At 46.0% G+C, this 24367-nt stretch overlaps 1 protein-coding gene across 1 annotated transcript in view; it reads left to right on the forward strand.

The window, feature by feature from the left end:
* LOC144134196 (uncharacterized) overlaps positions 1-22756 on the forward strand; it is a 59022-nt gene extending 36266 nt beyond the window's left edge. The window contains exons 9-14 of the mRNA XM_077667155.1: positions 411-532; positions 1333-1386; positions 2308-2325; positions 11032-11160; positions 20930-21002; positions 22702-22756. Coding sequence (XP_077523281.1) covers positions 411-532; positions 1333-1386; positions 2308-2325; positions 11032-11160; positions 20930-21002; positions 22702-22756 — 451 coding nt within the window. The remainder of the gene's footprint in view (positions 1-410; positions 533-1332; positions 1387-2307; positions 2326-11031; positions 11161-20929; positions 21003-22701) is intronic.
* Positions 22757-24367: the final 1611 nt, after the last annotated feature.

Raw genomic sequence — 24367 nt, forward strand, 5'->3', positions numbered from 1 at the left:
ACATAGGTAAGCGGAGCACGCTATTTCGTTCTGAGAGCAATCACGCCTTCGCTATCAGAAATGATTAAAATTTGTTTCTCCTTTAGAATGCGCACATGGATCCACTTCCAACATGCACATAAAATAACTAGCAATTTCCACTAGTGGGTGCATGAAATATGATAAAAGGCAATGGCGCGCTGCGTTTACTTTTGTCCGCACCTGTACTACATCGCGGACAGTGATATGCCAGAAAAAGCGCTCTTGCAACCCAAGAAGCCTATGTTTAAAACTTGTGGAAAATCTTGGGCGAAATGCCCTGTATATTGCCATAGCACCAAACAAATTCTGCGACATCATTCACTGTTTGGGTATTGATTGCACTAGAATCTTATCATCAATTCGTGCCGACTCGTCGTCTACGCTCGCAGAGGAGGAGAAGGTGAGGGCGGACTCAACGTGCCAGCGCTCGTCTGCGGCGGCGTCTGCCTGGGGTTTCTGCTGCTGTGCGGCATAGTTTTCTTGGTCGTTTTCAACAGATCCTGGGAAGATCGTGAGTGTCTCTTTCGCTGCATGGTCGGAATAAACAGCGAGCAAGTGTTATTTGCCGATCACACGGGACCAGTTCGCTGTTGGTGCTAAGCAACTGGGCCCGTGTTGTCCTTTCAAAGCCTGAGCAGCTGAACGAGGGGAATGAAGGGACTGTATCAATAGTATCGCTACTGAAACGCTCCATAGGAGTCGCTCGTATGGAATGATGGGAATATGGAGTCCACATTATATAGAATAATATATAAAAATGCCCGTGCCCCTGTACGGAGTCCATAAACTTTCAATAAGACTTTCATAAAACACTCATAAAATGTGCATGACGTCATATGGAGTCAGTAAGTTTTCATACGCGTATTCCATAAAGTATCCACCGACTCCTCAAACTGCATACTGCGTGCATATAATGATTTTGGAAACATGTGGGATTATCGGACTCGCCTTATGGAAACTCTCAGTAGGGATACTGTTGGTTTTGTTCGAACAACAAAAATAAAAACGGCGATGAAACAAGGGGTGCCCGCAACGGCAATTGCTATATGATCGAAAATGGAATCAAGGTTCGCCATGGCGGCTAGTTAACTGCTACATGAAGTTGAAAGGCAGCTCACGCAATGTGACACCAGTGGCGGTGTCAACTGGAATGGGCGGCATTTTGCGTAATGGCACAATGGTCACGCGGAAAGAGGTTTAGTGTATCACACGACCCAGTGACAGTCACATGGCGAGCTAGTACCATTGTCACGTGACTGATGGCAATGCGTCATATGACTTTCTATAGTTTGCTTCTTTTTATATTTTCAGAGGGAGATAAGCGCCGTACTAATAGAACTGAACCCATCATCCCGGAACCGTCAGGTAAGACGAAAATTTCTTTATTGTGTTTTAAATCGACGCATTCAAAAATCATAATATTGAGTGAGACTGAACCAAACCAGAGGATAGTTGTAAGAAGATTGTTTTTTTTATTTTTGGTCGCAGAAACCGTGTAAAGGAGAGCGAGAAAGAGTACATGTGCTACTATAGAGAAGGTTCTCTGAGGAATGTTTAGAGCCAGTTACGCTCAGGCACAGCAAATGTGCGCCGCTTTGTCTTGCTTTCATACCTTTGTTCTTACTCGACACGCCTGTAGCAGACAGGAATTAAGGTCAAATTAAGGGTTGCTAATGGCTTCCAATTGCCCTATTGTTGTGCGTTCGCAGTGCTGTGAATAAGCAAGAGCCCTCCCGGTGATGGCCCCCAATATTCCTTATTTCTTATTCTTTTACAACATGAATGTCTGCACTCCGGCAGCGCAGCTAAGCACTCCAACGTTGGAAATGCATTGGCAAAGGCCGGGTCTACAAACAACCGAAGTGGAACCATTCATTTCCAAAACTGGGCAGATTATCTGTGCTGCTTGGACAGCGACTACGCATCTGAGATCGATGCCTAGCGAGTCAGCACCACTGCGATTCGCCGCCGGTGACGGATTCACTTAGTTGTCTGCGGGTGAAACCTTTTTAAATGTTCGAATCTGCGCACAGTCATAACTCCTAACTTTCTTCTAAGTTCAAAACCGAAACTGAACAGCTAATATTGCTCTATAATGGCTTTTTTTTTTGTTGGAATGGCGCTGATGTTTTTGCGCCCAGCGGTGCAGCATAAGTGCGAACGCATCAATTAATCTGAATGCCGGAATATGAACTGTGTGTTGCAGCTCAACTTCATGGTTGCCAGGATTGCGTTGATGCTGGAGACGATGAACGTTTGTATAGATTTATTTTCTTTTGCGAACAGGAGGCCGAGACCCGTCAAGTAAGCTCAACTATGCCGCTCATGGCATCGACTTTTGAACAGCGCTTACAAAAAGGAACAACCGTTAGGTTTATATTCTGCTTTGGAAATGGGTGGAAGGAAGAGGGGGGAGGGGCGAGGCATTATTTGATTTTCAAAAATAGTTAATGGTGGTGCGGCGAGTTGGGCGTGTTGGTAGATGGTTTTGTGTACAGCGCCCGTCCTTGTCGCCTCGTCTCTGTCCTCGTCTGTTCAGCGCTGCTTTTCCAGAATTCCTGGTGGTGCTTGCTAGGTTCACTATAGTGCACTCTATGCATTAAAGAGCTTTCCACAAACATCCTCTTTTTGTTTGAGGTGGCGACCTACCCCACTATCATTCTGCAACGCATCATGCAAAATACCCGCCTGTTTTCGGCGACATTAGCTTTTGGCATGCTGCAAAAGATTTGTAATTCAGACTGCCAGTCGGCTCTGAAGAAACAATTAGCACTAAAATGAAAATGTGCAGTAGTGAATGGTGTGTGCATAGCCACACACCACATTTAGGAAAGATGAGCCTTAAGACGATATCGGTTTGTCGTTGTAACCTATCTGTTTTTTGCTGCAAGTAAAGGATCAATATTACTTGAGAACAGTGGTATGCGCAGATGAAGTGTCGAATTATTTCAGGCTCAAATTTGATATTGACAGCAGCACATAGCGAGGACGAGTTTTCAAAAGGATGTTTGGGTGCGGAAGCGTTGTCTGGTACGAGTAGGTAGAGCGTTATAGTTATAGCCGAAACATTGCTGATCACGAAGTGGTTGAGAAGGTAACGCTCTGCTGTTTTTACCGTGAAATATTCTACATAGTGTATGGCTCAAGCAATGACAGCCCGCGGGCACTGATAGTAATTTGGCCTGGAAGGTTACATTGGACACCTTATCATTCAAAGTGCACAAGTTGGTTGAGGCAAGGCTTGCTATGAATGGGGCAGTCGATGTGAAATGTGCATTTGAATACTGGAACAGGCGCGGTGTTATCTCAGTGTCGTTGGGCTTAAAATATGTCATCCACCTGAGCTATCAAATGACGTGAATGACATCTGTTGCTTTGTGTGCGGTTCTTGTGCATCCTTGATTAGCCTGAACCTAAGCGCACTCATTCTGTAACGGCTATGGTTTCATATTAAAACCCGCAGCACTGCAATTAAATAAAACTGTTAATCTAGCTTCGACTGCCTCTGAGGCCTAAAAGCGCATCAATGACTGCGGTTTACGCTACAATGTAGTCGTGGTGTCAGTTGGTGCCAATAGCAACGCTTGGTTAGCTGGCACCATACTTGCAAACTGCGTATTTCTCTAGATAGCGATGTCGGCATTTCCTATTGATAAGACTATGGCTCAAGAAAACTTTTTGGATGAGTTGGTTAGACCGGGCGCATTGTATCAGATGAAAGTTGGGAACGATGGTCTCGAACTATCGCATCTCATCCCAACCAGTCAATAAAAACCACACACTTCCAGGAGGTGGTGTATTATAGGCACAGCATTGAACCGATTTTGAATGCGAAACCATTATACGACTGAATCGATCAGATATCGTGTTAGGGACCTTCTTTCTTAAATGTAGCGTGTGATTATACATACATCGATCAGTAGTGCACATTTTCATTGTAGTGCTGTTTCTTCAGAACCTACTGGCAGTGTCTCATTGCCAAATTTTTTGCAGCATGCCAAAAGGTAATGTTTTGCATCATTTCAAAAGCCTGGTGCGATGAAAGGTGATAGAATGGGGCAGGTCACCATCTCAAACAAAAAGCGGGGATTGTTGAAAGCTTCATCAAGGCGTTGAATACGCTATGGCAGACCCAGAAGCACCACCAGAATCTTTTTGTTAAATGCCGGTTGTGTAAAGGCTAGCCTGAAGAGCAGCAGTCGTAACGGGGAAATCGTTAAGGTCCGATAAGAGACGTCGATATTTTAACGCCATTAATTGCTGACATATATTTCTGTTAGGAGACCCTACTGCTGCTATCCTAAGTTGCATGCCCCGATTGCTTAAGTACTGATTTAATCACTATGAATGTAGTTGGTTTAGGCCTGACCTCCCAGGTTTGCAATACTATGCCAAAGTTTACACTTGCCAGAACGTGAACTAACTGTACCCGTATTTCTGGCCGGTGGGTTGCTCTACCATGCTCCGTGACGTTTGTTCGAAGCTAAATGAACGCCAAATCGACAAGAATAAGACTTTGTGGGCCGAAACTAATCCGCTTACGTTGAGATAATGTGCAAGGTGCACATAGAAACGAACAACGCAGTGGCCTTCTAAGTAGGCTCTCTCGTCGGCTGACTGAATATAAACAAGCATGATGGGTTTGACACTATTAGTCACAAAATTAAGCATGCGCACCAAGGGTCCCAGAGGCTTGCATAACTCAGGCTTGACTAACTAAACCACGGAGAACAAGAACACTCCCACGGCAACGGCTGTTAAAGGCGCGTTTGCTGTTTCGCTGATGTTCGCATCGGCGTCATCTGCGTAACACCCTGCCGTACTTACCAGTCAGCATGCAGTGGCGTCAAGCATTACGTCCGCGTAACTTGCCAGGTTGATTTGCCGGCATGTATTGACGTCACTAATGACGTCACAACATTGCGCTAAAGCATAACACCAACATCAGTAGTCCGTATAGCAGTACATTTTACAGGGCTTCCAGTACATCTTGCTTGGCAGCGGCCGTCCTATCCGTCTTTTTGCGTGGTTTGTGTTGAATTTAGCGCTGTTTTTACCTTTTGTTAGAAAAGCTTGTGTATTTTATGCCTTTCTTTAAAAAGTGAAATTTCCTTGCAAAGTGATGTAACGGACCTCCAGTGTACCCCACTGGCCATTTAGCGCTGATTATGCCGATTTGTAACAAAGTGCCACGCTTCTATATCAACTTTATGTGGAAGGTTTAAACCACAGCGCATGGCCTGCTCTGTCAAGCACCGTGGAAAACGCATAAAAAACTTATCCCGTCTCAACGGTGCAGGCAGAAAGCGTTTGTGTCGGCAATTTGTCATTTTCGGCGCTCGTTATGCTTCTTGCGCTTATTTGTACGCGGAAAATCGGGCATGTGGTCCTCTGAATAATGCCGCACTGCGCGGTGCGCACGGCCTGCTGCGCCATGCTGGACCTCGACAGAGTAAGCAAGGCAAGGGGGCTACATTAGCGAATCATGATTAGCGGAATTTAAACATACTGCGCACAAACCTTTTATTACATTCGATCCATCCTCGTGAGCAAAGCCTCCAATTTCTATTCGCTTTATATTGCCGCGAATCATTGCACCGTTTGTTTTCGCACTCAAAACGGCCGTTACGCGGCTGTGTCATTTTGTTTTGTAATTCGAGATTCGACGAGACTTATGTTCATATATCGGGGCCGGTTACAAATGCTTCCACATTTTTCCAGATGGCTGTAGTTGCTTTTGGTTCTTTATTTCGAAGATTCCTCGCCAGCTTTAAATTGAGCGCGGCCAACAACACCAAGCATTCAGGACGATGACCGCCGACCACGCTTGCGGCTATAGCCGCTGTCGAGGCTTTTAGTTCTTAATGGGTGCGAGTCAGTCCCTTAACCACGGTTTATGGGGGTTTAACGTCCCAAAGCGACTCAGGATATGAGGGATGCCGTAGTGAAGGACTCTGGTAATTTCGACCTCCTGTGGTTCTTTAACGTGCACTGAAATCGCACAATACACGGGCCTCTAGAATATCGCCTCCATCCAAATTCGACCGCCGCGGCCGGGATCGAAACCCCGTCTTTCAGGTCAGCAGCCACCGCGGCGGCACTCAGCCCCTTAAACCGTTTCTTTTGGATGCCGTTTCGTTGTCTTTTTGACTGATGAATGTCGTCACCACAACGTGACAGTTTGCATCAACCTTTGAACATTAATATATATATATATATATATATATATATATATATATATATATATATATATATATATATATATATATATATATATATAGAGAGAGAGAGAGAGAGAGAGAGAGAGAGAGAGAGAGAGAGATGTGTGTATGTGTGTGTGTGTGTGTTATGTAAGTGAGCATTAAATACATTATTAACGAAATAAGCTCAAAGTCTTGCCCCCCACTCAAAAAAAGTTACGTAGTAACTGTAGATTACCCCGTCTTCAACCTCTCTGCAAACGGTGCAATGCGCATGCGTATATGCAAGCCTTGGCGAAATCACGAGTGGTCATTCAGGCTCACTCACAAATGCTTGGTCAACGTACGGGCTCTCTCAAACTCACACTGACAAGAGCTCGACCTCATTCGAACTCATAACTGAAACTCATTTTGGCGCACTCACGACTCACGACTAATCTAGACTCACTCACTCATTTGAACCCACGACTCGAACTCACTCGTATAGACTCACGACTCATCTTGGCTCACTAACTTCTACTCATGACTCATGTGCGCTCTCTATTTCGAGTCACGACTCACCTGGGCTCATCCACTCATTTTAACGTGATAGCGGTAAATACCGAGTAACGAAGAAAATCCGGCGTCGGAGCTGTCGGCACTGAGCGAAAAATCAGCATCATGGCATTGGCACGCGGTGCCCAGAGAGGAACCTAGGAGGCAGGAGGGCCACCTCAGTCACGCGATCTTGCAGTGTCATTATAACTTGCCTACCGCATAGTCAGAAAACTGCTCACCATAATAGCTGGCACTTAAATTAATGATTGGTCCCTTGGGAACAGCAGCCTCGGTCACACAAGGCTCACCACCGGGAGAACCTGACGTCGAAGAAGAGTGGCGCATCGCTTATCCGATGCATCACTCTCCCTGTGAGGGATATGAGGACTCCCGGGTATTTATGAAAGCAAAGTAGAAAATGACCTCCTGCAATATGTGCATTAACTCATTATGCTATCGCGTAATACCCTTAGAGCGGAGCTTAAGCGTCCCCCATAATTTTTGACTCACGGCTCATCTGCACTCACTCATTCGTATCTACCCATGGCTTATGTGCGCTCACTTATTCGGGCTTACTCGAATATTTCAGCTCATGACTCACCGAGGCTCACCTTGACTCGTGACTTCCTTAAGCTCGCACATCGAACAGTGGAACCATTTTTGTGCCCAGCGGCCCATGTTGCGCGCCTCAAATGCCAAAAAAGGTGTAACACAGTGTTGCGATGAGATCTATATGCAGTTATCCTGTAGCCTGAGATGACTAGAGGCCTGCAACTTCCGCTCGCGAGAATTAATGATCTGAGGCGACTACATGTTTTTGGCAATCAATTAAAAAAACAGTAAAGGAAGAATTAGAACAACTGTGATGCAGCAAGGTATAGCTATTATTTAACGAGACTAGGCGCGGCGACTAACAAACTTTTCTCGCCTTTATATAATGTTCTAGAATGATGCAGCCATAAAAATTACATTGCACCAAGGAAATAAATTTTTCTACATTATAACCTCGACCAGAAGCGCATTTAGATTTACGAGTGCGCAGGAAACTCGCGTTTAAGAACTTTACAAACTCGGGTCCAATTGGTATCAGATTAAATGTGATCATGGGATTGTTCGACCTCACATCATGTATTTATTTGATTTGAGGCCCACACTACAGAGCAAGGTAGGAGGATTCAGATCACAATATCAATGTTAGCTCACTCTCATCACGACACAGATCGTAATCCGAATATGAGTACGAACTCACATACAACTCAGATCAACATATGAAATGAGCCTGAGTGAACCTGATTAAGTTGACTCAGAAGTGAGTCTGCCGAACATGTGCAGTTTATATTCCGTTTTCCCAGTGTCATTTCTGGGTTAAAATTATTTGTTCGTGCGCGCGGTGTGGTCGACATTAGCTGTCCCACTGAGGCCAAGCGGCGGTAAACAAGTGCGCAGAAAATTTCTATTAGCTAGAAAGCGGCCATCATTAAAGTTAGCACTCTCTCCTGCGCATGCATCACTCTAAAATTTTTCACCACGATTCAGGTGTGAGAAAGGTTTCCCAGAGTGTCAGAGGGCTAGAACCTTTTTGGCCTTGATAAACAGCCTTATGCTGTTCATAACATATTAACAATGTTCGTGAACATCCAACATAAGAAAGGTGTTCACGAACACCCTTCAAAGTGTTGAACACGCTTAAAGGGTGGTAGCCCTGTGACAAGAGCATTATACTTTTGAAAGTTCACGTGTGTTTGATTTGTATTCCAAAGTGCACGGCTCAAATTTTTATCATGTTTGTCATTTTTGTTCGCCCACCTGCTATGGTCCCTGATGGGACTGGCAGTATTGTAAATAAATAAATAAATTAACCGTCATTCGTCTACATGGGAGTGCTGTCTGGTGCTGAAGCATTGTGGCGAACGAATTCAGCCTATTCTACCTTTTCGTCTTTATATTTTTTTGCCTTATCCGGAGCGTTGTGATCATGTGCTGCAAACAGTAAAGACGATGGCCAGGATCAGCACCAATGCTGATTAGTTGTGCGATAAAACCAACCACACCTCTTGTAGTTGCGGCTACAGTGATAGTAATGGATTCCGCACCTTGAAACCAGCATTTATAATTCGGAATAGATCTCTCCCTGTCGTCTACGACATCATTCCTTTAGAACTCGTTTTCTATGTAATAAAGCCCAATAGGGCCAGGTGTAAATAGGCACACGTGACAAGGCCGACATATTCCCTCACTGTGCCACCGACCGTCGTCACGTAGCGTAACTGTCACGCATTGCTATAGCGAAGTCATGGCTGTAACGAAGAAATCGCGGGACCCCTTTGACTTCGTTATAGCTAGTTTCCGCTGAATGTTCGCCGCCGTATAGAGATGTCGCTAAATATAGCATCGCATACTCAGTGATAACTGTCCTCTTTAGATTTAAAAAAAATATTTACGCAGAATATCTAATCTCCCTTCAGCATCGCTCTCTGTAGAGTGGAAACGCAAAAAGGTGCCTGTGAGCGTAACATCGGTCCATCCTAAAGATAACCAAGTGGTGGAAACTATATCTGAGTCTTCATCTGCGTCGCCTCTGTGCTAAAATTTTCACTAAGAAAATATAGAGTAAACGTTTCACCACAGTACATGACTCCAGAAAGAGCGGGGAGTTGGCCTTGAGGAGGAAGTGACGAGGACAACTACGAAAAATTAAAAGTCAATGTTTCACCACAGTACATGAATATAGAAAAAGCCCGAAGTTTCCGTTAGGAACGAAATTATCAGGATGGAAATTAAAACTTACAATAAACATTCCACCACAGTATACGACTCTAGAAAATCCCGGAGTTGCCTTTAAGGATGAAGTGAGCATGATGGGGAGGAAAACTTAAGAGTACGTTTCACCACAGTACATAACTCCAGAAAAGGCCCGTAGTCGCCCTTAAGGACAAAGGCGTGTTTGAGTTAGTTTCTGAGGCCTAAGTGAGGCAGCGCGTGTCTGTGTTAGCAAATGAATATATGCCTAATTAGTGAAGCGCATTAAGAATTGCAGTATGAATTAATTGCGTAGTCTCAGCATTGAGGCTGTTGTCAGAAAGTTTAAGACCTATAATTTTCATTTTGATGACCACGAGGATGGGGGTGCCATTTAGTGTGACTCAAATGTCACACTAGGCCTTTGAAGAATCTTACTTTAATGGTTCAGGGAGACTTTGAGTAGAGAATTAGTAGTAGAGCAGGTTTTTGTAGAATTTGAGTATTTTAGGATTGTTTCAGTAGTTTTCAAGAATACTATTTAAAAATATTGCGGGGTAATTAAGACTACCTATGTACTTTGAATGCAAAAACAATGTCTCGTCGTGAGTTCTGGTGCGAGGTTCATTGCGATTCATTCGTTTCTAATGAGACACCCACTCGTTAGCATACAGTCACAGAGAAACGATTGCACCGGGTTCAGCTTTATTCGCCAAAACTCAGTGCGGTTTGGTGCCCTTCGAGTTGTGTGCCTGGATCACAATCTGCAGTCCCTGGTTGAATTCCTCGCACCTTGAGAAGGAACTTTCTTTTTGCTGATGGCGTCACCGGGTTCTGAACGACGCCGGCTTTCATTGCCCATGTGCCATAAAACGCTTTCGCATTAAAATGTGCCCGTCAGGGGCAAGGCACGCCCGTGTTGGTAGCCCATAACAAAGCGATGTGCAAGCGAATAAGAACAAGGCAAGAATACGAAAGCCGCGCTTTGCTGTGTATCTCCTTCCTGGTGTTGTGGGCTGTTGCTCTTTACTGTGACTAGATCTACACTCAGTAGAAATTGAAAGAATATTTTGGCCGATTACAGCGTTGTTATGAGGAATAGTCAAAACAGAGGAAGCTTTCAAAGCTAGAAAAAACAAAATAAAAGAAAAATGTGGTCTCCACTTGCCGTTTCCTTAAGCTGACTGTGGTGATGGTATTAAATTTTTGCACATGTATTTCCAATGCTTGACCACATCGATATCCTGTTCCCGCTGTTGATCACGAAGTCTGTATTACTTTCGATATCATCATCCACATCACGTTTTCAGTTGAGCGGCGGGAAAGAACTATCCTGGTTTTCACTTTAAACATATTGGGAATAAATTTTTTTCCCACAAAATAGTAGCCAGCTGCTCCCAAGTAAAGCCGAACAATCAAAATTCTCTGAAAGCACAAGCTGCTTGGAGTTATTATCAGTGTCGGTTGAAAGTACGTGCGAAATGTACGCTGCTCTTGAGGCGATCTTTTTAATTCGCACGTTGCGTGCACGCAGAGTGGACCTACTTCGGAGTACGCGTAGGAGACCTGGAATCCAAAGGACATGGCGTGTCCGGAAAGGTGTACGCTGCGACGGCACAGGTTATCTGCCTCGTCGACTTCAATTACGATGGTGCAGGGTCCTGTAAGTAATAGCCATTGACTGAGCGTTTGTCCCAAGTTTCCGGAATAGGAGGTCTAAGAGGATTCTGGTGTGGGCTAGTTGGTGCATACTTTCTACGACACAGATTGACACAGCGCAACGGGACGAGGACGAGAAGAAGAAACACGATACACAGGACGGACGCTGCCTTTGTTTCGTGCTTCTCGCCCTCGTTCACTTGCGCTGTGTCAATCTGTCTCGTAGATAGGAGGTCTGTTTGTGAGCCCTGCAGTGAGGCCACTTACGTCAGGCCGCAAAACCTTAGGGATCTGCAGGGCGAGTAGAACTGTCATCCTCATCGCTGAGAACCGTGGTGACTTCATAGGCACCTCTAGTGCTCCACTGTACTTCTAAAGGACGATCCTGTGTCCCTGAGAGTTTTTACTGAAGCTGCATCTGCTTGTGAAAAGAGTAAGTTACGTTCCTTTCTTTTCGGGCAGTTGTGAAAATAGGTTGGGCGTTCTTTCTTCTGCTCTATGAGTTGCTCACAATGTTGCAATGAGAGTGAGAAAGAGAAAATTTTAGGAGCATCCATGCAATGCGCTCAGAAGGTCACCCTCACCTTTGGTGCACAAGCAGCCTAAGTGCATTACGGAAAATTGCCAGGCGAGTAGGTACATGATTTCAACGAAAACAGTGCGCGAAAGACGGGACTGAGTGTGTACATGTCTCCTACTCTCGTTCCCGCCTTTCTCGCGCTGTTTTCGTCAAAAGCAGGCTAAAGTTTCACCTTAACAATGTAACGTGCTTGGCCTATGGCTGACAACCTTTAAAGATGGTACCAACCATTAAATAATGTTCGTGACACATTTATGATATTAGGATGTTCGGGAACACTTCACGCGTGTACATAGCTGGCCATATTGGTGTTTATATGTACCAGAAGGGTATCCATGAACACCCTGAAAGATGTTAGCCTGGCAGTTAAGCGCAACTTTTGTAAAACTTTACAGGTGCAAAGCATTTTAGTGTAAGCGGTACCAAGCGCCACTGTTGCTCAGAGTCAGCGTACTAACGCTGTGCTAGAGGTAAAGGGAATGTGGAATAATAGGCGTAGTCACGAATATTGATTTTCCATCTCTCTCTTGGGCGATGTTGTTGCATCCAGATGTTAACGTGGAGTGGTAGAGGGCGGGTCTCGTGAGTGACCCGGGGGACGTACTTCGCGACTGGTGAGTTTGAGACAGGCGTGCAGGTCTTCCGACGTTGGCACTTGGAAAGGCTTTCCTCAAAATTACTTATTTATTACAATATTTACAACTTATTTACATATGCCGACAGATTTCGGCCTCTCCACTTTAACTAAATAAAAGACAAAACTCCAACACTCTCGCCACTCCGGACCACCGTCGGCCACCACACGGCCAACCCGCCCGGCCGCCGCTCAAGCAACTTGCTTCTCCAACTCTGCGACCCCGGGACCACCACCGGCCGCACACGACCGATCTGTCCGGCTGCCACCAACCAACCTCCCGCGCTCTCCTTAGCGCGCACCCATCTCCTTGTCCTCCCGCCAAAACTACACCCTCAGCCAATAGGTGACTTTCCCGCCACATTTCGGACGCAACATATCACAACACAAAAGAAAAGCACACAATATAAAACACACGCCTTGCAACACAAAAGAAAAGCACAAAATATCGAACACACGGCTCGCTGCAAGCTGCCGTGGCTAACTAGAAGAATGCCACAACGAAGGGGGAGAAACCATTTATGACACATGCGTCCTCTTAGCCGCTCTGGCCTAGGGTGCCCGGATGCCCGCTCGCCTCCGCCGCTGGCCCATCGAGCAAGCTGCTGTGGCTAACTAGAAACATGCCACAACGAGCGGAAGAAAAACCATTTACGACACATGCGTCCTGTTAGCCGCTCTGGCCTAGGGTGCCCGCTCGCCTCCGGCGCTGGCCCATCGAGCAAGCGGCCGTGGCTAGCTAGAAACATGCCACAACGAGCGGAGAGAAACCCTTTACGACACATGCGTCTCATCGGACCATTCCCCCTCGCTTAGGCCGAGGCTCCCGACACTCGCGCGCGACGCCGCCCTGAGAGCCTCTCACTTTTACCGCGCGTTCCCCTGCTCCCCTTCGATGGCCCTCCTCGCGCCCTACCACGACGTACACCAGCTGCGTCGTGACAGGCGTAAAGGGCATTTATCATGACCGATAATAAAAGGTCTGGTGACGTTGCTATGACATAATGCCATTCGTGCGGATAACAACCCTGACGCGCCACTGTTGCTCAGAGTCAGCACACAAAACCTGTGTTAGGGGTAAAGGGGATGTGGGTTAATAGGCCTAAAGGGCGTTTATCGTGACCGATAACAAAAGATCTTATGACGTTTCTATGTGATGACGTCATTTCGTGCGAATAGCAACCATGACGCGCCCCTGTTACTTTGAGTCAGCACACAAAAGCTGTGTTAAGGGTAAAGGGGATGTGGGTTATTAGGCCTTAAGGGCATTTATCGTGACCGATAACAGAAGATCTGGCAACGTTGCTATGTGATGACGTCATTTCGTGCGAACAGCAACCATGACGCGCCCCTGTTACTTCGAGTCAGCATACTAATGCAGTGTTAGGGTTAAAGGCAATGTGGATTAATAGTCGTGAAGGGTATTAATCGCGACCGATAATAAAATTCTGTTGAAGTTACTACGATATGACGTCATTTCATGCTGGTAACAACCTCGAAGCTTCTCTAGGCTGCGGGAGCGTTCATGGGGCGGCGTTTCTGGCTCTGACAGGAGTCGATATAAAAATGCAAATGCCACTCATCTTGCAAGGTGTTTATCAGAGATAGCTCTGAGCTTAGCTCTGAAAGGCGCATTACCAGGAATTCGGTGCAGCGCCCAGACAGTAAGCCCAATCAAGCGGCCTGTCACGTTGTGTTCTGCAGGCACGCAGTGAATCTCTTTCGTTCTTACATTATGGATGACGTCAACGAGGTATTTTTGAATGTTCCAAGCAATACTAGAAGCGCTTGGAGCAAACTCCTGGTAATGTTCTGGAAAGTAGGGGGGGCTGTTGTGGAGTGCGGCGGACCCGCATTAGTAAACTGCGCGTAATTGATTGAGAAACGTGATAGGAGAGTGAGGGTGAAATATTTTGGTGAACGACCTCGAAGAATGGCGCCACAATTAAACCACACAGGAAACCTTATGAAACAAAAGACTATGAAATGTTTGTGATACACGGATGTAGAACTGTGGCTTTGCTATATTGAATATTAGTCTGCTAAAATGTTTCAACAGTACTCTCATTAGTAATGTAAACAAAATGTATTTTTTGGCCCTTCAGGGACTATTAAATGATTAGGTTGCAGTTTTACTGTGTTGAATTGCATTTGTCTCTTTTTTATTCGCCTTGTTTACTATGCATAACGTTTCTCCTGCAATGCAGTTTCCTTCATTGCATTGCGTATGACTCTCTCCGCTAAAGTTGTCGACTTCTACGGGTGACTAAGCCTATCAAGTGGTCACTGCAAACAGCTTTTTCTGGCCATCCACAGTTTTTGTTTAACAATAGCCTAAATAAACATTCATTCATTCATTCATGGTTGGAGAGCAAGGCAGCACGCTTTGCCAGTTGACCTAGCCTCACTGAAAATAGCGGAGAGGAAACTGAACAGACAACTAAACTTTGTTCGAGAAGCGATTCGGAATGCATGCCAGGCATTCGACACCAAGCACGCATTTTGGTGACATGTGCCTCACGTATTTTTCATGTTCCTGCCAGTTTGAGTTTGTACATTGCCACGCAATGGTGCGAAAAAAAAACAGACAATAGACGAGGCGATTGACGTAGAACTGCAATTAACTATTATTGGGTTGACCTGGGCGCACAAAGAACTGAAGCCGGCGGCTGTGACCATAACAACAAGGCAAGATAACCTCTGGCCCTTTAGGGTAACAAAGTGGATTCCAATATTAGGAAAGCGTAGCAGGGAGCGGCAGAAAGTTAGGCGGGCGGATGAGGTTAAAAAGTTCACGAGGAACGGTGGCCGAAGCTGGCAAAGGACAGGGTTACTTGGAGAGGCATGGGAGAGGCCTTTGCCCTGCAGTGGGCCTAGCCAGGATGGTGATGATTTTGATGGTGAGTGAACTTTCCAGATACGACGTGCAAAACAACCACAACAGCATCGAACAACGTATAATCGGTTCCATCAGAGTGCGATAATTCGCGCTAAACCTGGTTTGTCTTGCATCACAAACGAAAGTGGTAAAGCCACGTGCCACCGATTTTGAGGAATAAGCAAACAACCACTACAAACCTTTGTGTGAATATACTAGAGCTAAAGCTTTACTCTTCGCACCAGGTCAAGTTTGTTGTGCGTTTGACCTTGAGTCGGCGGAGCGGAGGTGTGGCAAGTGACGTCATACCACATGACTCGTTGGGGAGAGGCGCGCAGCTGCGTTCGCTCGGATTCTCGCCGCTGCTGTACCACGTGACTGGCAGGGGTGTAACAGCTGCTTCTCTGGCGCCAGTCGGTCAGTCTGGCCACGGATGAGGCACGCGCTGAAATGACTCCGGCGCCGAACTTTGTGTATCTATCCTTAAAAGAGCTTTCGCTCATTTCACGAGTGTTAAGAAGCGCTACACGTCAACTAGTTTTTTTTTATCGTTTCTAAAAGTCGTTTAGATTTTTTTCATGTGCCGTCTGTACGCCTTCTTGTTACCCCTCTTTGTCTCACAGTGTACCTTTCGGAGATTTTTAGATATATAGAAAAAGAATTGAGAGGAAATTTTCTCCATGGTATCTTGAAAGTTTTGATCTTGCGAGATTAAAAAGAAAGCCTTAATTCTGCTTTTCACACTCAAGAGGGCCGGCCGTAAATTCAGCGGGCACCATCACAAACCCTTTTCGGTGAATTGTGCGCCTTCCAGGAATTTTTTCGTAGAACCCCGTATTTGTTGTCTTCGGTCGTTCCAGAAGCTGTTAAAGGGACTATGCAATAAATAATTGAGATTACGTAAAGCAGACGAGAGATAGGCATTCGATCACTCATCACCCCAGTGCAAGAATTTTTGAGCTAGCATCAATAACACTGAAGATATAGACGAAATAAAATTACGCTCCTCCTCTCCCCCCTCAAATCGTACACGAGGAGCACCAGAAAAAAATAAAGAAAACAGCTCTGGGACTGGGTCCCGCCCATGAATACGTCGTCCGCCGACGTTTATTTTGCAACTTCCGGTTGTCGCTGCTAGCCCCGCAGCAGCAGCGTCGGCGGCGTGGCGGCATCTCTCCGGTCTCTTCTCATTCCTGGATTGCGGCGCGTGTTGGGTTTCTTTGCTTGTCATCTGTGGTAATTAGCAGTAATAAACCCGGACCTCGAGGTGCGACTGCTCGCTTTTACGGCCCCGATGGGCATCGAGCCCTATGCGTGCGCACGAAGAGCCTTGCGAGTGGCTCCGGAACTCCCTACAGAAGGAGGCGGCAAAGGAAAATTGAAACCATATGCGCGAAGGCAATGCCCTGGCTCGCGCTTGGCAGAGAGGCTCGCGCGGCGGCACAAGCAAACGATTTTCACGGCTACCGGAAGTGTGCCCGTGACGTCGTGGCTTCCCTGGCTCCAGCGAATGAGAGCGTGTGGTGGCCTGGCGACGTATGGTACAGTGACATCTTTGTTCCACAATTTTAGTTCCAAAATCGGTCACTACGAGCACACCAATCGGCCCGCGAATTTTGAAAAACACGGTTTTTAAAAGTTCATAATAAATTGCCGGCTCAGTTCTGAAGACTCATACTTAGTGTGAATGCTTCTTAGCATCATTTCTAAGCATTGAAATCATTTACAAGTGACTTTTTATTCGTTGCATAGTCCCTTTAAATGGCAAAAAAATAGTTAGAGTTTGGGGAGGAAGAAAAAGTGCCCCGAAAATTTAAATGTGCAGATGCCCGACGTCACTCGTCAACACGAAGAAATTACTTTTTCCACCCTCATTGGGCAGCGAAAATGAGCTGTTTCAAACAAACAGGAGAGTGCGGTTTTAAGGTAAACTACAAAAAGTCAAGGCTCAGAAAACAAAACTAGAAACACAGCGTGTCGAAAGCAGGATAAATTAAACAACGGAGGAAAAGCACCGTGCACGGAAGAGTGATAACCGGGAAAAAAAATTAGCAGCTCTGTATTAGATCAACAAGCGACACAAAAACGTCGCCAGTGGAGCAAGCGATGAAAGAAAGCTCCGCAAATAACTTGCAGATAAATCTAGGCTCGAAGTAAACAATAACGATTGAAATGCTAATGCCACGGGCGTTCATAAAGCACGTGTTATCAGCAGCATAGGTTTACAACGTTCTTACTCGGGCATGAAAATGAGTTCGTGTTTTTCTAGCTACAATGAAAGGTAACAATTTATTTCCATAAAGTAGCGCGCAAAAGTGCCCAGGCATCAAAAGAAAACTGACACCATCAATCGGTACAGTTGAAGTTCTTGCACTGGTCCGCTTTCAGTATTTGAAGGGCACTGTACCCAAAAAATTCACGCTGAGTTGGCACTTTGCGGCTTCAGCGCCCCAGATTATGAGAGAGCGCTCGAATGGCGCCTATGATCTGAGTGCGCTCAAACAAGCCTGTGAGAAAAATAACGGTGTGACCGGCCGTCACTAAGCGGTGGACCACAAACGCAATGGAAGTGGAGGCTCAAGTCCTCACAGGCCAGCGGACAACTGTTGAAGGAATAGTCGAGCAAGTTGCTATGGGTGCCGACTTATCGCACAACGTCCTTGACAAAAACCTGCACATGAGGAAGCTTTCCGCGGTTTCTGAGGCTTGCGCAAGAAGACTTGCGGAAGAAAGCGGCCGCAACAATGTTGAAGCTTTACGAGAGAGAATATGATGATTTTTCGGTCACCTTACCACCATAGATGAGAGTTGGGGGAGTACTGTGAGACAGGAACCCAGCGGGAAATAATGGCAGCATTTAAACTGACTAGCGCGAAAGGAGGCCAAGGCTGTGCGTGCATCAGGCAAAGCCATGCTGAGCCTGTGTTAGGAAAGTCGTGGTGCTCGTCTTACCGATTATCCTCGCAAAGAGAAAACTATTACGGGGAATAATTATTGCGAGCTTCTCACAAAGTTGTGAGCTGCTGTCGATGCTCAGCGCAGAAGAACGCCCACGAAAGCGTCCGTAGTCGTCTCCTTCGAAACCAGTGACGGTAACAAACGCTGTGACCTTAGGCTAGAAAAGCTTGCCTCTTACTTTATATTCACACGGTTTCACACCAAACTTTTTCCTTTTTTCTCGCATGAGGAGCACAGTACGCGGGTAAACATTTCCGGGAGGATGAGGAAGTGGTCCCTCAAATGTAGCTATTCCTTAAATCCCAACAAGTCATGCTTTTTGGGCAATAATCTTGAAGACGGAACATGGTTACGTGCTGCTGTCAGAATATTGAATGCAATGGTCGATCCGTTCGATGCTCGGAGATATATTTCTCCTAAATACTTCCCATTGCTCGCATCAAGTGTTGAGTTTTCCATAGAAAGTTAATAGGGAACGTTTATGAAGATAGGAAAAAAAACATTATTAGCAAAAAAATGCAAGCCTGCCCATGGGGGATCGGATGATATATTTATTGTTGCAGTGAAATCTTACGATACACTAAAAATGGCGTTCATAAACTACTTCCCGTTGAAAAATGCTCTTGTCGAGAATTCCTGCCTATGAATGAGAAATACTACTGGAATAGTCTGCGGCAGTTCGTCCATAGTTGGCTAAAGTGCTTGGACTTGGGAGGCGAATATGCAGAGACAGATTAAACTTCCTTTCAAGTCTCTATGCTTCTTCATGCCAATAATATGTTCACGGCGGAGCTGTTGCAAGTCATCCTACGGTACAACGAAACACGCTGCCCGTGGGTGACTGCGTACCATGCGCAGACCAACGTTTTTACGGAGCGCTTGAACAAGACCATAGCGACTTGGCTGCGCCGTACGTAGGCGCCGAACATGGCGTGGGAAGTCATCCTGCCTTACGCCGTCTTCGTCGAGGGCAGTGCAAGAGGTCACGACGCTGACGACGTTCAGGCTCGCCCATAGGGAAGACATGACCACGCTCGACGCGATGCTGCCCATCGTTAGCCGAGAAGATAACTTCGGAGTCGCAGCCCACACTCTGAACAGAAAGGAGTAAAAAAGGGGAGCAAGCTGTCCCCTAGAACACCCCCTTTTATTAAAGTAAAAGTGCTAGAGGACAGATTGCTTCATTTTAACTCCCATATGTAGGCGTATTCGTGATTAGACTGCACCTACAGTGCGCGAGGGAAGTACGCTGCCTCGCGCACTGTCTTTAATGGTCTTTAATGACAATGGTCTTGGTCTTTAATGACCAAGAGCACAAAAATGGCCGTCGCTGCCACCTACTCCGACACCACGCAGTATACAAACCGGGTGACCACATATTGGTGTGGACGCCCATTCGCCGCCACAGGCTGAGTTTAAAGCCAGTACGACACTCCTTCGGCCTGTACACGATCATACGTGGACTTGGAGAGCTCGACTACGAAGCGGTCCCCGGCGGACCGACAGCATCACTGCGGCGCAAGAGCGCGCACAAAAGCTGCGCATGTGGTACGCGTGAAGCGTTATTACGACTTCGTATTTGCATTCTGACTGATTGTTTTTGCATTCTCTGGGTTTATATTGGCGCACATTTTTCTTCAACGTAAACCATCCGGTCGGTGCTTATTTAAGAAAGAGGTGATGCCGCAGAGGCTTGCAAAGTTTATGTGTTCATGCTTAATGCCGCCGGAAGACGCGTTTATCGCTTTATTTGTGATGCACGACGCAGCTGTAGATTTATATCGAAAGATAACAACAAAGTGTAAGAGATTTTGCGCTGTTCCTGACTTGTTGTAACTTCGCACGCCGTATCTTGAGAGAGCGCCTTTCTGTCTCTGTGTCTTCCTGTGTTCGTTCACTTGCGCCATTCAACTTTATGATGAACCAACTAGCCCAACAGCAATTACTTCTGTATCTATAAAGTTCGATGTCAGCTTTAAATTGAGCGCGGCCCAGGACAGGCAGACATTGTTCGACGACTGCCGAGAACGCTGGTTGGCGTCCCCGCCACCGAATCATTCACTTCTTTGTCGGTGCAAGTCAACCCAATAAAAAATTCTTTTCGAAGCTCTTTTGCTGTCTTGCTGACCGTCGGACAGCTGTCAACATTACGTGGCAATATGAATTTTACGAGCTCTTCTCTTATTTTAGCAAACAAAAAAGCGCTCAAAGCAACACTAGTGCGAATGCAGCTGAGCAAACGTTTAGTTTAGTTTATGGGTTTAACGTCCCAAAGCGACTCAGGCTATGAGAGACGCCGTAGTGAAGGGCTCCAGAAACTTCGACCACCTGGGATTCTTTAACGTGCACTGACATCGCACAGTACACTTGGCTCTAGAATTTCGCCTCAATCGAAATTCGATCGCCGCGGCCGGGATCGAACCCGCGTATTTCGGGCCAGCAGCCGAGCGCCATAACCACTCAGCCACCGCGGCGGCGCAGCTGAGCAAAAGCTGTCATGGTAACGTGATGGTAATTCTGGAACATTTTGCGCATTAAAATAGTCATAGTACGTGGTAACGGCCTAGTCTCCAGATTCGATATTTTGGTGTTTGGTGCTGGTGGTCTTGTTGATCTTACTGCCTCCCGGGAAACTGTGCAAAGGTTTCCGGAGAAGTTCGACAAAGTCGTGACTGATAGCTTTCACACCGTTCGCTCGGTCGTTTGCTCTCTCCGCTCCGTAGCTGCTGTTTTCATGGTTGGAACGACGGATGATCCCGACGACAATGGCGAAGTGCTACGCGACTTAACGCTAAGGTAAGCGGCATGGTCCCGGAAAGTAATGGCTGTTAAATAGTCGCGTGATGCGTGGATATATGAGTTACTTGAAACTGGTCAGTACTTTTCGACGTAATCTTAGCACAAAAGACATGCGGCAGAATATCTTGGATGCTTTAAACAAGGATGCTAAATAAAATAATGTGACCGAAGCCAAGTGAAATTTTATCAAGGGCCCACACATCTTCCCTTCCCTACCTTTAAAAAGTATAAAGACCCATCATGAAGCTATGCATTAAAAATTCAAAAACTGTAAGCATATCCCTGGCAAAACACTTCTAGTCACGCGTCGCAGAAGATGCACCTAAATATTAATATATTTACCCCTATAAAATATAGACTCGGTTCTGCCGAATTTCCGAAAAAAAAAACGACCGTTATCCAGCTTAAATGCTGATTGGGTGGGATTCCGGCTGTGACATGGGTGCCTGACTGACACCGTCTTTCCTGGTGGCACTATATCCGGAAAGCGGATATTGCAACCCGTTTTAATGTATACCTTCCCATTCAAACTCGTCAGTGGAGCAAAACGTTTGGCTCAATTTTTCTCGGCTGTCTCGGCTGTGATTCACATAAAAAACTGTTTGAAATAGGAAATAGGCGCGTGGAAAAGACGAGCTGTTGCGGAAAGTGCTGACGCACTGTCAAGCCGCTGATAAGAGCGGCGGCCGCTCACTTCGCCACGGTCAGCGAGCGCACTCCGTTAGCGGGAAAGCCTCTGAGAGCGCTGCAGTATGGCAACGCACGAGCGCAGTCACGTGGTGTTTTTAATATATTTCACGGGCTTTCTTTTGATGCCGGAAAAAAGGACCTCGGACGAGATACAATGCCACAATAAACTAGATCGGTTGTTTCTAAATATGCTCTAAAACCTGAAGTAACACTGTTGGCACTGAAATGAATATTTGAAAATTTGCGCAATTGATCTTAATTAGGTAACACGCGGAATATATAAATATTCTGAGGAGCGCCACACGATGGCACGAAGACGAATACAGCTTGACTACAGTGGTGTACCGAGAACCTACTGACCACCAGCAATATTTGCACTTTGATAGTAGCCATGTGACACTTGTGAAAACCAGCATCCCCTACAGTCAAACACTTCGGTTCAAACGTATCGGCTCTAAACAATCTGACTTTAAAACCAACTGCGCCACACTTCGTAGCATGCTCATTAAACAAAATTAACCCCTCAGCTGATCGATCACGCCATAGAGCGCGCAGATGCGTAATCGCGAAAGATTCTACTATCTAAAGAAAAACCAGATACTTCCTACTCAAACACCAACCTTGTCCTCACTCATTCTGCATCCGCATCAAAAGTTCCTTATAATATTCTCATGCAAAGTATTCGCCAGAAGGAAATATCCGTAGAGCCACCAACGGCTTTTTATAGAAGATCGAGAAATCTACGGGACATACTAATTTGCTCAAAAACTACTGCTCCATAACCCACAGGCTGCCACACTTGCAAAAAAAGCCGCTATAAAGTTTGTCCGCATATGACTAAGTCTCAGAGCGTTAGCAGTACTGGTTCTAACTTTCATTCAAAAATTCAGGGTGGCTTCACCTGCGATAGTGCGAACGTCTTTTACCTACTCCAGTGTACCATATGTAACCTTCCGTATGTAGGCCAGACTGAAACCCTCTTTATATTGCGCTTCAATAACCACAGAGCCCATGTTATACCCATCTCAAACCTGTCCCTATCAAGACATTTCCAGCTCTGAGGTCATTTATTTCATCATATAACAGCTCCTCTTCAGGAATGTGCATTTAGATCTAATGACGACCGATAAATTAGAGTCCCTCCTTATCTATAAGTTTAATATAGTATCTTCTGGTTTGAACGAAAGCACGGGGAAATTGAGCACCCTACCAGTTCAAACATACTGATATCCACCGATGTTAGTGCTATTCTGTTCGTTCATTTTGTTCATGTATATCGCCCCCCCCCCCCCCCAGCGTTTGAGTTTAATCGCATTTGTATGTTCAACTTGCCGCTCCATCATATAACTAAAATTTCGCTACGTTCATCTTTATAGATCACCGCATAGGTATGCATCTTATTTCTTTTTTTGTGCTCGGACAGAACAGGCAGATAGCGTCATGAGTTATTTTTGTCAGGATGTAATAAAAGATAATACTGTTACCATTTAGGCTGCTTTAGCGTGACCGTGTGTTTTTTCAGTGTTTTTAGAGTGTACAAATTCTCGATTCTTAAGTTTTGCTGTCCAGTAATCCTGGTTTCTCGTCTTTGGACTGTAAGCATGACACGTGTAATCATCGGTCGTCGCATTCTATAGAAAAGCTTAACGCTTTAAATTTCGCAACGTACCCCTCCTGTTCAGCCGTTGTGACCCACATTCGTGGACCTACATACCGCGTTTTAGTCACGTGTGTGTTATGTTTTTAATCTTCTGTGCATTATATCTTTGAACGTTTTTTGTGCACCCGTCGTCATATTCTGTGCTCTCCCTTCCTATTCTGTTATTCTGATTAAGGCCGTTCCACGGCCGTGGCCGAAACGTCAAATACATTGTTTCAACGTTGGTCTCTGTTTAGTCAGTGTGTGTGTGTGTGTGTGCGTGCGTGCGTGTGCGTGTGTGTGTGCGTGCGAGTGTGCGTGCGAGTGTGCGTGCGTGCGTGCGTGCGCGCGCGCGCGCGCGCGTGTGTGTGTGTGTGTGTGTGTGTGTGTGTGTGTGTGTGTGTGTGTGTGTGTGTGTGTGTGTGTGTGTGTGTGTGTGTGTGTGTGTGTGTGTGTGCGTGCGCGCGCGTGTGTGTGTGTGTGTGTGTGTGTGTGTGTGTGTGTGTGTGTGTGTGTGTGTGTGTGTGTGTGTGTGTGTGTGTGTGTGTGTGTGTGTGTGTGTGTGTGTGTGTGTGTGTGTGTGTGTGTGTGTGTGTGTGTGTGTGTGTGTGTGTGTGTGTGTGTGTGTGTGTGTGTGTGTGTGTGTGTGTGTGTGTGTGTGTGTGTGTGTGTGTGTGTGTGTGTGTGTGTGTGTGTGTGTGTGTGTGTGTGTGTGTGTGTGTGTGTGTGTGTGTGTGTGTGTGTGTGTGTGTGTGTGTGTGTGTGTGTGTGTGTGTGTGTGTGTGTGTGTGTGTGTGTGTGTGTGTGTGTGTGTGTGTGTGTGTGTGTGTGTGTGTGTGTGTGTGTGTGTGTGAAGGAAGCCAACAGTCACCGAAACCAAGGTGCATAGGAGAATGTTTCTTTTTTTAATTTGTAGTGCCAGTATATTCGTTTAACAAAAATTGCTTATAAAGCAGCAGAAAAAACAACCATGCTGCCGGTGGGATCCGAACCCACGACCTCTGAATATCGCGCCCGGTGCTCTATTCGGAGG

The sequence above is a fragment of the Amblyomma americanum genome, chromosome 5 (genome assembly GCF_052857255.1).
Source record: "Amblyomma americanum isolate KBUSLIRL-KWMA chromosome 5, ASM5285725v1, whole genome shotgun sequence".
In the NCBI taxonomy this organism is placed as follows: domain Eukaryota; kingdom Metazoa; phylum Arthropoda; class Arachnida; order Ixodida; family Ixodidae; genus Amblyomma; species Amblyomma americanum.